Source organism: Pectinophora gossypiella, chromosome 1 (assembly GCF_024362695.1).
Source record: "Pectinophora gossypiella chromosome 1, ilPecGoss1.1, whole genome shotgun sequence".
NCBI lineage: Eukaryota > Metazoa > Arthropoda > Insecta > Lepidoptera > Gelechiidae > Pectinophora > Pectinophora gossypiella.
The window spans coordinates 16,043,294-16,057,256 of NC_065404.1; the positions used below are offsets into that span (position 1 = coordinate 16,043,294).

Here is a 13,963-nt window from a genome sequence, read left to right on the forward strand (position 1 = left end):
ACACTCTTCATCGTGTGGATTGTGAGGTGGAATATAAACTTCATCAACCCTGCTGTCAGGGTTACTATTGAACCGCCAAAGGCCCTTGACATGACTCATGTAACGACTAGGTATTATATTAGTATCTAGTAACCGGCACCAACGGCGTTTCGGATAATTGGGAGATCAGCCTGTAATGTCCTTACCAATCTAGGAACCACAAAGTGATTTTTGTGACACGTCCCCAACGGGATTCGAATCCGGGGCGTCCAGATCGTGAGCCGAACGCTAAACTACTGGACCGTGAAGGCCGTTATTTGAATGGCCTATACCAACAGAAACTCGTAATACTAACAAGCAGAAACTATCTGGAGATCGATTTCCCCACGTCTCTTATCACAGATTCTCGCAGTAACCAGTAGTAACGTTGGCTCTAGGTGATCGCTCAACGCGCGTCAACCGGCCGATCTCTATCTTCGATTGTGACGCGACCGATGCACGACTATTTTAATTGGACTCCGATCTCCCATCTGATAACCTTAAAAACAAGATGGCTGCTGCTTTTTTATTCTTAAAACTCGTGTAGGCACGTGTTTGACGCTTGTCCGATGTGTTATTGATTCCGTTCAATGGTATTTTAATAGCGTGTTTACGATGCAATTGCTCCTGAATGTGCTAATGTTATCTTATTAGTAGTGGAAAGAGCACTTGTTCAAAGCCTTTGTATCATGATGTCAGGCTACGCTAAAACTATGCGGGCCGACAGTCGACACTAAACAAAACGTACCTAATAGAATGCTACTTATGCAGACTGCAACGAACCTCATTTGACATGTTCATAAAGACAAAGGGTGCAGTGCTGATGATATCATTTAACGAATCGACGCTCAGTTTCGCGAACACGGCATAAATGACACCGAGTCACGCCATCTATCTGATCCGGCGCTCGCGACAATCACCGGCTTATAACTTATTTAGCGAAATGCTGAAGCTGGAAAGCTAACGAACTGCGATAAACTCGCAACGGGTATGACGCTAACATTAAGCTACCAGATAAACCGCATTAGGCTGACCAATCGCGCGTCACCGTTCAATCGTAACGACCAATCGCACCGGCTGCCACTAGGATAGCGTGACCCGAACGCAGGCCGATTCGAGGCGTATTCGTTACCGCGAGATGGCGGTCGGCGCGCGCGCACCAATCGTCGCGTCCATCTCGCTGTCGTGCCCATATAATGATCTTCACAGGGGCAGGAGAATGAAGTTGAGCCTCTCATTAATTGGCGTTTTGAGTCGAGATCGCAGCGCAAAAGATAGGTTAATTCCTCGCTTGGGAGAGATCGTTGTCGCTCAAAAAGGAAGGTGAGCGAGCGTTTTCTGGAAATCAGATCCAATTACACGAGGGCCCGTTAAGTTTTTGTTCTGTTTGGCCGCGGGCTGAAGGGCAGCGCGTTGACGGACGAGTACTGTTCCGAACCGCACTGACAGCCCGACAATTTATGCGAGACTAATCTTGTTTGCTTTTCTCACATTTGTTGTTAAAACGAATCTCGCCCCACCCACACGGTGACATTTACATAGCGCGAGCACGTCTCAATTAGGAGCGCTAATGTATGCCTCGACTCGCTGCCTGATCTGAGTGACGTCGACAGATAGCAGCGAAACGTGACGAGTGACGACTATCGCGAGCCCGCTGCCGTCCTAGCATCGCTGCGCTATTAACAACACTAATAGGACCGATATAGGAATTCGATCTTCTTTTTGTGGAAGCGTATCATTTGCATTTAGTCCTTGATTATACGTTATTAACGTAACGTTTTATCATTTCCAGGTGAGGACGAGGAATGGGGAAACGAGGGCGAGGCGATGCCAGGAGAACCTCGCACGCCGAGCTCAGGGGGCGAGCGGCCCGCGTCCAGCGGCGGCGCCTCGCCCGCGTCGGGGGGCTCCGCCAGCTCCCCTGCGGCGTCTCCGCCGCGCCTACGACTCAACACTAGCCTGGCCACGGACCCCGCGCTGGCCCCGCAAGCTACGCCGCTCAAGCGTGAGCCGCCGTCCCCGTCGCCACCGCCGCCCCCGACGGCCCCACAGACGGCCAGAGACTATCTAGCCCTGACAGCGGCAGCGGCCGCCTTCCCGGCGCTCTTCCCAACCGCCCCTACCGGTTACATGTGCAAGCCATGCGGCATCAGATACTCCTCTCTAAGCACGCTACAAGCACATCAAGAGCATTACTGCTCCAACAGAAGGCCTAAGACTGCGGATGGAGGTGAGGCACCGGCCGATCCGACCGGAGATGAATCGAGTAGCGACGCTAAAACCCCGCGACCGCCGCCAGGCAAGCAATATGCCTGTAGTTACTGCTCATATAGTGCTGACAAGAAAGTCAGCTTGAACCGCCACATGCGAATGCATTCATCGTCGCCTGTAAGCAGCGGCACACCAGCACCGACGCCTACTTCGAACGGCGACGCCACAGACCCGCCGGTCGCGCAAGACCGCTACTGCGCAGACTGTGACATACGCTTCAGCTCCATCAAGACTTACAGAGCTCACAAGACACACTACTGCAGCACGAGACAAGTCGTCAAACAAGCTTTAGCTGCAGCAAGAGGTGGTTCTGCAACTTCAGGGTCCGCACCGCCTTCGCCAGGTGCGACGCCGCCGGCGCAGAATCAGTACGCTCTAGCTTTGCCAACAAACCCAATTCTCATCCTGCCATACTCATTACTGCGAAGCGCAAGTACGCTGCCTGGAGCGACACTACCGGACCCTGACACGCCATGTTTCCTACTCCCAAATGGAACATTTCAACCAATAAACCGGGTATTACCAAATGTGACCGCAGACGGTAAAGAGCCAGAAGTCTTAAAGTCGGCAAATCGACCTCGTGAACCTTCCAGAGACGGTGCCACGCCACTTGACTTAAGCGTGCGAAGGTCGCCTGAATCTGTTACAACCGATGAGCACGAAAAGGAGAATAGGATAAGATCAACCACTCCGGAACAGATTGTCTGTGCTCCATCGTTGCCAGGGTCTCCAGGAACTCCGTCGCCTTCCAGGCGGTCGTCATCTCCGAGCGCTGAGAGCTCGCCGAAACGTCGAAGGCGTAACTCAAGAGGTCCTACACCAAAACCTCCGAGTATTCCTTCGCCACCCGAAGATAAATTTTCTCCAGTAGTTCCTCCCGCCCTGCTACCGCCGGCGTTAGCGCTGCGTCTCGCGTCAGAGCTGCCGGTCGCCGCCGCGGCGCCTCAAGTGCTAGTCAAGCAAGGAGTATCGAAATGCAAAGAATGCAATATCGTCTTCTGCAAATATGAGAACTACCGTATTCACAAGCGGCATTATTGTTCAGCGGGGGGTGGGGAGGAGCGGGCGAGTCCCGCACCGCCGGAGCCCGGTCCGCCGCCACAGTATCGGCAGTTGATCTGCATGGCTTGCGGGATCCACTTCAGTTCGTTGGATAATTTGACGACACATCAGTCCTATTACTGTACTAAGCGGGAGACTCGGTCGCCACGGAGTGTGCCGGAGATTCCCCGGCCCACGTCAGGGTCGGAGGGCGGTTGGAAGTGTCCATGCTGCGACGTGGTGTCTCCGACGGCGGCGGCGGCGCAGCGCCACATGGAGGCGCACGCCGGCGTCAAGGCGTTCAGATGCACCATCTGCAAGTACCGCGGCAACACGCTGCGAGGGATGCGCACGCACATACGCATGCACTTCCCCAAGAAGCCTGCTGACTTGCAGGTGAGTTAATATGTATGTCTTTTTACTAAAAATTAACATGTATAAACACGATTTTTTTAAAGTGAGATTCTTTACTACGAGCAATTCTTACTCCTATTGCAGTGCCTCATGAATGTAATAAAATCACTTATTTGTGTACCTATTCGCGCCAGCATAGTTATCTATGCTGGTGTCTAAAAAGCGCGAAATGTTTGGATAGAAATATTTGGAAACACATCTACTAAATAGGATTAGAATTTCCTCTTCACACTTCCCAGAGACTAGCTAACAAGCCATTTTTATTACCAGGAGGAAAGCTTCATCGCCTGCGTTCTTGAGGACGACACTCGCGAGACCACATCACCGAGTCCAGCAGTCGGAAGCGATCGCGTTCACCGCTGCACCTCCTGTGGATACACCTCCACTTACAGAGGTAACGTGGTCCGCCACGCCCGTTTAGTCCACGCCACTGAGGATCCAGAACCAGAGGAACAAACCTCCCCTCCGGCTCCAACAGTAGACATTAAAAAGGAACCAGAAACGGAGCTTGAAGAAACCCCGAATTACTGCAAGTCTTGCGACATATCATTCAAATATGTCAATACTTATAAGGCGCATAAGCAGTTTTACTGCACGGCTAATAATCAAGACGCTGCTGCCAATAACAATGTTCCGACTGCTGCCAATGATACGCCAGTTGTATGAACTGATCATCCAAATGAAGGTCTTAAGATATTTGTTTGTCGCAACGGTTGATATTGACACTGAATTTGTGAGAAATATTTCAAACTTTGCAAAAACTGATTTTAGCAAGTTGGAGTGAATCATGAAAATCCTAGGTCAATGGATAGAATCATGAGTCGTCTGAAAGTTGAAAAATAAATTATGTCAATGTCATATCGATTAGAGCACTTTGACCAGTTTTCACAGACGCTTCAATGTCATTTCAGCCGCTGCAAACACTATGTTCCGTTCCAACTGGCAAAATTTTCGAAAACTAAAGCTTATCCTGTAACTATAACATTTAGGAACGTAATAATTGTATCGTTTCGAAATTATAATCAAAATCATGTGCAATAACAATTTAACGTTATAAATCTATATTTATCGTGTACCGCATATCAAAGCCAAGTGTGTACTCTAGAATAAGAAAATGAGGCGTTTTATTTATTAAATTAAAAAAATTACATTTAAAAAATTGTTCTGTCACTGGCAATGAATGACATAACCTATTTCTATTTTGTCATTTTATTGACATTGACAAGTTATAGCGCCATCTAGCGGACATAGCGCGAACTATTTATTATTCTACATTTAAAAAAGGCGCCTCATTTCTTATCTCAGAATAACGGCTATTGTACATAAGCCCTCAATTAGAATAGTTTTTGTTACTTGTTATGTATAAACCTAGTTATAAAGTTAACCTCTTCGTCTTCGTATTAGTATACGTTAAAAATTACCAGCCTGTAAATAATTGTAAAGATATTATTACATTGTAACTAAATTTTATTACCATTTGTTCTAAGTGATTGTTCTTTCTTTGTTGTTATTTTTTAAATATTAATTATTGTTCTTGGAAATGGGAATTGGCTTGCAACTTTCTGCTTTTTGTGTAGGCACACTACTAAGTACTTCGTATAAAAATCAACAAAATTGACGGCCTAAATATGTGAAATATTAATTATGAAGATGTACTTCTTATGCGGGACTGGACAGATTCAGGATTGGACAGATTCTGAATTTGACAGATTGTCCCACTGATGGGCACAGGCCTCCCTCAATCAACCGGAGGAGATATAGGAGCATACTCCACTACGATGCTCCACTGCGGGGGAAAACAGTTATGTCTGGGATCGCTTACGGCTAAATAACAACCCTAAAACAAAGATTTTGGTAAGAACAGACGCGCGACAGAAGTAGCTATAATTCTTATGCAATAGTGTTAAGTTGCAAGTCAATTATCAATTTTAGGTGATTTATATTCTTCTATAAGCATAGAAATGCTGATCCCGTAATAATTTTATTTACCTACCAGTGGTCTTTCCATTATTTACCTTCTCATATGTAAAATTCTATTATCTCCAAAGTGCCTCAAATACTCAGCATTTATAAATGCATGGGCCATAGCGTCACTCTATGATGGCCGTTTTAACGTTTGTCCTGCTCATCATGTTTCGTATTAAATAACCACGTTAAAGCGAACTGCCGTACGGTCATCATCATCATCACCCCATTAACGTCCCCACTGCTGGGGCACGGGCCTTCCCTATGGATGGATAGGGAGATCGGGCCTTAAACCATCACGCGGGCCCAGTGCGGATTGAGGGTTATTAACGACTGCTAATGCAGCCGGGACCAACGGCTTAACGTGCCTTCCGAAGCACGGAGGAGCTCGAGATGAAAACTTTTTTTTTGTGGTCACCCATCCTATGACCGGCCTTTGCGAAAGTTGCTTTACTTCAACAATCGCAGACCGAGCGCGTTAACCGCTGCGCCACCGAGCTCCTCAACGTACGGTCACGAGTACTAATATGTATACACTTTGCAACCATGTCACATTAACTTTTTCGACAAATTAAACCGTAAACCTCATTAAATGTCAAATATGATAGTGCGACAGGTTTCTTAAGTGGGTACATGATATTGCTCATGACTGTACTTTATTATGTCAACACGGCCGTCATTAATTTACTTTGACTTAAGTCAAAATGCAAAAATGGTGCTAATTCCTGTAAATACCATCTAATTTTATTTTAGGTTATATCTGTCATTTTCTTATCCGCCGAAAAGGAAAGGGACGGGTAATCGACAAGCATAAAATTTATGGAACACACGTCAATTTTAAGCACAAATCTAAAACAACCGTCTAAAAATTCGCCCGGGTTATTCATTTATTTACTCATTCTTCCTAAAATTAAGAGCTGTGAATCATCCGTCTCTTTCCTTTTCGACGGATATGAAAATGACAGATATAACTTAAAATAAAATTAGACGGTGTCTCCAGGAATCGGGGCCATTGACATACGTCGTAGTGTCAGGATTTGTGCCCCGTTAATGGCAATAGGCTCCCCCTATTACAAGTGACTTAGACATAGCGGGCGATGAGTAGGTGTATGTATTATACACATCTGCCTACCCCTTTGGGGATACAGACGTGATATAAATGATGAGTAATTGAGGCCTTAAAATTGTCGTTTTAATGCCTACTTCTGTAAGCTAAAAGCTTAATAGAATCAATTTCCAAAAACAGGTATTGTGATAAACAAATATTTTACCTGAAAACCCATTTAAATAATAAGTTCGTTTCAATCGCTCGATTGAATAATCAACCTGATTAATATATCTTCAATCACGTTTTAAAATTCAATCGCCCTAGAATTTACTTTTTCCTGTAAGTAACGATTACAGCCGTATTTTAAGATGTTAACTCGTCTCTTCCTCCACTAGACTCGGCCTCAGCTGAGCAGTTTGGTATTAGTTGATATTTACGTCCTCGATCTGAGGACTTTACTCACTGGAGTCGAGCATATCATACTGCCAACATAATAATACGAAAATAATGACGTCATGCCTTAGTAAACTCGACTTAAGGTTAAGGCGCTGTCTAAGAATTCAATACAAATACATTTACTTTTGTAATAATAATAATGTTTATTGAAAAGCTCATAGCTCTAAAACTTTATTGCAGACAACTTACAAAACAAGTTTTACGCACATGGACGAAAGATACAGTACAATCTGGCGGCCTTATTGCTAAGCAGAAATTTCTTCCAGGCAACCAGTGGCAAGAAAACATTTATCACAATTTGATGCGACACGGTGCAACGTCTTGTATAAAATAAATACCAACATAAAATAAATACATAAATACATACATAAACCCACGCCTATTTCCCACCGGGACAAGCAGAGCCTATAGAATTCCATTTGCTTCGATCCTGACACACTTCTCTTGCTTCCTCCACATTCATCAATCGCTTCATACACGCTCGCCGGTTCAGAGTAGATCGTATTATTTTCTAAGGACATCTCCAATTTGAAAAACATAAATAAAATAGGTATACATAAATACCGATACCGAAATTAACTAAACTACAAACCGACCAACAACAAACTCAACAGCAACTGTTTATTCATCATCATCATCAGCCGTACGACGCCCACTGCTGGGCATAGGCCTCCCCCAAGGATCTCCACGACGATCGGTCCTGCGCTGCCCGCATCTGTTTATTATTAGTATTTTTTATTTTTATTAAATACAGAATACCGTGTTGAGCTGAGTTCGAAGAAGGCCTTGAGGTCGCCTCAACTGAGAACAGTCGGGGAAGACTGGAGTTAACATCTTAGAATTTGGCTGTAAATATAGCAAAATGTAAGGTGGAAATACCATGTTTTGTGTATGCCAAAGCATCGCTAGATATATTGTAATTTGCATTTATAGGTATCTCACTAATAATAAAATTAGTTTTAAGCGATACAAGACTTAATCCGTAGAATACTTACCTACATGTAAACTATGAAATCATTTGTGTTCGTCTGTGAAGGAATGGGGTCTCGTTTCACGAAAAAACTAACTTTGTGAGAGCGGCGACCATTTTCCATTATTATTACGTAACCATGTGGTAAAGTACTGGGGGGCCACATCGAAGCAATTCATCTAAAAAAGCAATATTGTAATTTAACATTTGCGCATATAAAAGCAAGTGCGCAATGCACATATGTATATGTCAAATAGCAACATTGCTCTTGTAGTTGAATTGAAAGAAAGAAAGAAACGTTTTTTTATAAAGGGACACCACAGTATCAAATACAAAACAAATAACAAATATATAATTTAAAACACGGAGTAACACACAACTTACAATCAAACAAACAAAACAAAAACAAAATTGCGATGTGGCCTTTTTAACCTGTAGTCTATAAAAGTGTGATTTCTTTTTTTTTAATATTTTTTAAAGCATGTATCCACTAGGCAACACGGCCTCTATCATGGAGAGGTTGAGCGTTGGGCTCACGATCCGGAGGTCCTGGGTTCGATTCCCTGTAGGGGCACGTGTAACAGAAAAGTCACTTTGTGAGACTGTCCCTGGTTTAAAAACTACAAGTATCCATCCACATGTCGCCTTATAGTGAAAACCACGCATGCGCATTTTGATATATCACATTCTAATGATTCTGAATAATCTGGGTAATTATTAGGAGCACAAAGTTTTACCTGGATTGAAACTAGCGCGTCTATTGCAAGATTTTGTTAATAAAATATGCGCATGCGCGGTTTTCACTTAAGGCAACGATATCCACTTTTATAGATGACAGTTACCAGTACTCAAAGCAACGTAAATTATCATGACAAAACGTAAAGTGGAACGTAAAATCTGTAACGTGAAAGCATCTGAAGACGTGCCATAAGTCTGTGTTCTCGAAAAATAGTTTTAAATGGAAACTTCTCGAATATTCTAATAGAAAAAAAAAACAAATGAGGGTAGTTGCTAAAAGCCCTAAGAATTGGATCTGATTTGGTATACATTGTTGTCTTGGTAAATATATTTTATTTGCACGCTTGTGTAAAGAAGCAAAGTATGTTAAATTAGGTTCACTTTTAGAAACAAGTTTGGCTTTTGGAAATGTCAAAATTTATGTTCCAAAGCAACCCGACCAGGAGACGAACCCGGGACTTTGGTTTCACATTCGAGGTGTCCAGCATTTACACTAACGGCCGTTTTCAATTATCTGTCCATGGTTTTCACTCACTAAAGTAAATTTTGTCATTTTGACGTAGTTTGTAGCTCGGTGAGGTGGTACTTAGTTCACCTTGCGATGGATGTAGCTCTGACTACCCCAGTAGGGATATAGTTGCTTGTGAGCTTATATTGAGGAGCTCGGTGGCGCAGCGGTAAACGCGCTCGGTCTGCGATTGTTGAAGTTAAGCAACTTTCGCAAAGGCCGGTCATAGGATGGGTGACCACAAAAATAAAAAGTTTTCATCTCGAGCTCCTCCGTGCTTCGGAAGGCACGTTAAGCTGTTGGTCCCGGCTGCATTAGCAGTCGTTAATAACCATCCGCACTGGGCCCGCGTGAAGGTTTAAGGCCCGATCTCCCTATCCATCCATAGGGAAGGCCCGTGCCCCAGCAGTGGGGACGTTAATGGGCTGGTGATAAGCTTATGTTACACTGTATCAAAATTGTCAAAAGTTGCTTTAGTGAGCGGAAACCACGGATAGATAGATTATTGAAAACAGTGTATTTAAAAATACCTAATGTAGTTTTTTTTTCTGACTTATTGTAGGCCTGCCTCAGACGGCATTCACTTCTTGGCCGAACAAATAACACATCAACAAAAAAAAGTAAATTTTGACATACCCACCACGCCATCTTGCGAGCGAATTAGTAAACACCCTCATATTCTGTAGTCATAAGCAACATCATGTACTCACTTTAGAACCCTGTCGCGTTAAGATATTTGAAATTTATTGAGGACTTACAGTTCACTTTGTCAAAGAAGTTAATGTGACATGGTGCTAAAGTGTATTAATGCTGTTGACCGCACATGGTATTTTAGGTTTCTTAAGGGTATTTCTTCCAAAAATATATAGTAAACAATACATAAACAATACAATACATATATGGAAATAGACTCACCCCTTACAAATGTGTATATTTTTGAAAGAAATAACCTGCCACTGCATTAGGTACGTGAAATTTGTATTGTCAAGTGAATTATTATACCTACCTATCTAAAAAGATTGATTTTTGCCTAAAAGGAACCCCTCATCCAAAATTTGATACTCCTAGCTTATGTAGTTTGAGGTTTCGTTAATCAGTGAGTGGTATTTCACTTTCTAACCGACTTCAAAAAAGGAGGTTCTCAATTAGTCGGGATATATATTTTTTTAAGTATTTCCCCGATTATTCGAAGACGCCTGGACCGATTTTAAATTATCATCGCTTGACACGGCAAATTCTACGAAATACAAATCAAAAATTAATTTAAAAACATTGTAAAGGCAAAGATGTGAAATGTACTGTAGGAGTTTGGAAGAACGCCAGGATATCCAATACCTAGCTTATGTAGAAAACAATGATATTGTAAAATACGCCAGACAATAAATTATTTATCACATATTAATGTGCGTTTTTTATTTCAAGTATAATTTTTACCTTTTTGTTCTTCTATCGTTTGGGGTGTGAGGTGGATTACCAACCCCATCAACCCTGGTGTCAGGGTTACGATTGAGCCGCCAAAGGCCCCTGACATGGCTCATGTAACAACTACTAACTTACATCAGTAAGTAGTAACCGGGACCAATGGCTTAACGTGCCATCCGAAGCACGGATCATACTTTCAGACAATCAGGTGATCGGCCTGTAATGTCCTAACCAAACAAGGGATCACAAAGTGTTTTTTGTGATATGTCCCCACCGGGATTAGAACCTGGGACCTCCGGATCGTGAGCCGAACGCTCAAACCACTGGAGTAGGAGACCGTTATCTTTTCGTTATTGTTACCTTTTTGTTTATTGACCATGATGAGAAAAAACTGGGAACAGTAATTAAATGGTGAAAAGGAAGTTGATCTTTTTATAGAATAGAGAACAATACTATGTCTAGAACTATAACTTTCCGCCCCGCACCAATTCCTACTAGGTGCTGACCTCAACCCCTCTGGGTCTTCTTACTATAGTCATAAATAGCCATAAACCGCTAAATAGTAAGAGGGAATGCACGGACCATCTGTCTGATGTATACAGTGTCCGAGGGTAACTATGTGTGACACTAAATAATAATAATAAGTACAAGAAAATAATTATATTTAATGTACAAGTTACTATAAAATATAATATATCACATATTATGTAAATTACAGATACAAATCAACACTGGAGTATTTAGTAACAATAACAGATAATGAAAACGCATACCGGTTCAATCTGGACTGTATTCGTCTGAGGAATCACTCCGGTACTGGTCCCTGAAATGCTCGGTGTCTTCGTCTTGTCCATAATAAAATCCATCATCACTGTCCTCCTTATAACCTTCAACCGATTCCTCGTCCAGATCTTTTATTTTAGAGCAGTGGACATATGGATTGTCATGGATTAAATTCGGCTCTTCTAATAGTACTCGTGCTTTATATTTGGCATAAGCTTCTCCATAACGTTTGACATCTTCATTGAATATGTCTGAAGGTTCATCATAGATCTTGTCTTCACCGGCATCACTGGACAGGTCGTCTTCTGAAATGGTTTATAATAATTATGTAGGTGTGAAACCATTTCAATGGTTCTTTGAAGAGTAAAAAATGAAAAATATGAAAAATTATTTAATTTTGATACCAGAACCAGTAAATAAAGATAAATACATAGTTTTAGATTTAGATTCATACATACAAATATTAATTGATTGTTTACTAATTATTCATTATCCCATAAAGAGAAATATATAAATAAATATTGCTTGTGGCCTGATGCACTGTCCCTATGATTGTCTCCCTACTATTATCCTGTTTTCACAACACCTGAAGATTCGACAGGTCTCGTATTTTGCAGAAGAGACAGCCTTAATGGCCCTTCATTGTTACCCCTGTCCCACCTTAAGCCAAGTTAGCTCTAAAAAGGCAATATAATTCTTTAAACTTACCAATATCACATTTCTCCATAGCCTTAATCATATCTTCCTCATCAATGCTACTAGGCTCTGAGTCCGGGTAGTCATTCCTCCAGTTATTCTCATCATTGGAGTCATCATCATCATCCGCACCGTCACTGGATGGAGTCACACGTCCGTTGTCCCGATATGAACCAAATATGAGGTCTGTTTCATAGTTCTCTATGCTGAAATTGTAGTTTTATGTGATAAATACAGAGATAGATAACTCATGGCCATAAACTCGACATGATGGGAGCCAAAGGTACGGCAATGCAGGACGGAAGAGGCAAGTCACAGGGACTATAACCTGGAACCTGACTGAGGGCAGCAGTAACTGGCAATACTATTCAGAGGCATAGGACAGGAGTCCTAGTACAGCTTTGAAATAGACTACTCTGGGTGGCATCACACTCATGTCAGACAGAGTACTGCAGAGCGGAAGGTAAGAGCCACTGTCCTAGTTTTACCTAAAATGTAGCATGGAGAATGCTACGGCGACAAGAGTGTGGCTTTTAAATTAGTGATGATGAAACTCGACATGGGAGGCAGAACTTAAATCTTATCCCAGAAGGTACAACGACAATATGCCAGAAGATGGGTAAAAAGAATCAAGAGCGAGAAATAATCTTTTGTTCTTTATAGAGAGTCATTGTCACGTTGCAGACATAATATTTTTACATGCCCAATAAAAGGTTGAATGCTTTATGTATTTTATTAACTACTAACTCAGTAAATAAAACTTACCTGACAAGGTTATCAATCATGGAAATATCAAAATCCTTCATAGCTGTAGTATAAAGATCATAAGCATACTGTACATCTGCCTCTTCGACTTCACTCTTCTGTCGTAAGTCGACTAAATCAAATATGTCATTGCTATCCTTATCATTGTTCTCTTTCAACCCTCTACTACAGTTCACAACTTCATAACGATTTTCTGTAGAAGTTTCCTTCCTTTCCTTCCTTATCTTCTGTATGATATCGTCGACATTACGAACTGGTTTTAAATTGGCATTACTTTTAGTAGGAGCTATATTTTTTACTTGCACTGTTTCCTGAAAGGAAAATCAGTAGTAATAAGCCTTTTTTCGACTTCATAATATCAACGATTCTAACCTCAAAAAAGTTTTCACAGACACTTTATAAAGTATGTTTATCTATGCAGAATAGGCAAATAGGATAGTTTAAAGTAGTTTTGAAGGTAACAAGTATTGTAATTACATAAAAATTACCTCGTTATCAACGGTACCGCGAAAGACGAATAATGATGGCGATATTTCTTCTGCATCCGTTTTCATACGCTTGCACATCAAAACCAGAGCATCTTGTGGGTTGTCTTCAAGCCGGCGCTTCACTCGCAGAATAGTAGAAGTAGCCATTGCGGCTTACAACAGTTTTACACGGGAAATTAACAAAATACTCGTACACAGAAACTTGTTGTGGAAATAAATGATTGAATGAATGAATGAATGAAATTGAAACAAAGACCGTAATAGACAAGAGATATGGCGATAAATTTGTAAATCGATTTTGATAAACAAATTATTTATAAATCTATTGTGCCCAAACAATGTTAATAATTTATAAATAGGTACCTAAAAAGGTAAATGAA

The 13,963-nt window shown here is 41.9% G+C and overlaps 2 protein-coding genes across 6 annotated transcripts in view; one reads left to right on the plus strand and one right to left on the minus strand.

Annotated features, from left to right (window-relative positions):
* Positions 1 to 10,831, plus strand: part of LOC126370145 (zinc finger protein ush) — a 262,820-nt gene extending 251,989 nt beyond the window's left edge. For all 5 annotated transcript variants that reach the window (XM_050014910.1, XM_050014902.1, XM_050014927.1 and 2 more), the window contains 2 exons: positions 1,811 to 3,726; positions 4,015 to 10,831. In XM_050014910.1, coding sequence (XP_049870867.1) covers positions 1,811 to 3,726; positions 4,015 to 4,410 — 2,312 coding nt within the window. In that variant the 3' untranslated portion in view covers positions 4,411 to 10,831. The remainder of the gene's footprint in view (positions 1 to 1,810; positions 3,727 to 4,014) is intronic.
* A 665-nt stretch (positions 10,832 to 11,496) lies between these two features.
* Positions 11,497 to 13,821, minus strand: LOC126370778 (probable RNA polymerase II nuclear localization protein SLC7A6OS). Its single transcript, XM_050015806.1, has 4 exons — positions 13,584 to 13,821; positions 13,096 to 13,406; positions 12,343 to 12,536; positions 11,497 to 11,939 (listed from the first exon to the last, which is right to left on the minus strand). The coding sequence occupies exons 1-4, from the start codon at positions 13,728 to 13,730 to the stop codon at positions 11,629 to 11,631; spliced, it is 963 nt and encodes a 320-aa protein (XP_049871763.1). The 5' UTR covers positions 13,731 to 13,821; the 3' UTR covers positions 11,497 to 11,628.
* Between the last annotated feature and the right edge of the window lie 142 nt (positions 13,822 to 13,963).

Coding starts and splice junctions, on each gene's coding strand:
- LOC126370778 (XM_050015806.1), bottom strand. CDS start 13,730: ATGGCTACTTCTACTATTCTGCGAGTGAAGCGCCGGCTTGAAGACAAC. Junction 13,407..13,583: donor GCGGTACCGTTGATAACGAG/GTAATTTTTATG, acceptor TTTTCCTTTCAG/GAAACAGTGCAAGTAAAAAA. Junction 11,940..12,342: donor TATGGAGAAATGTGATATTG/GTAAGTTTAAAG, acceptor AAACCATTTCAG/AAGACGACCTGTCCAGTGAT.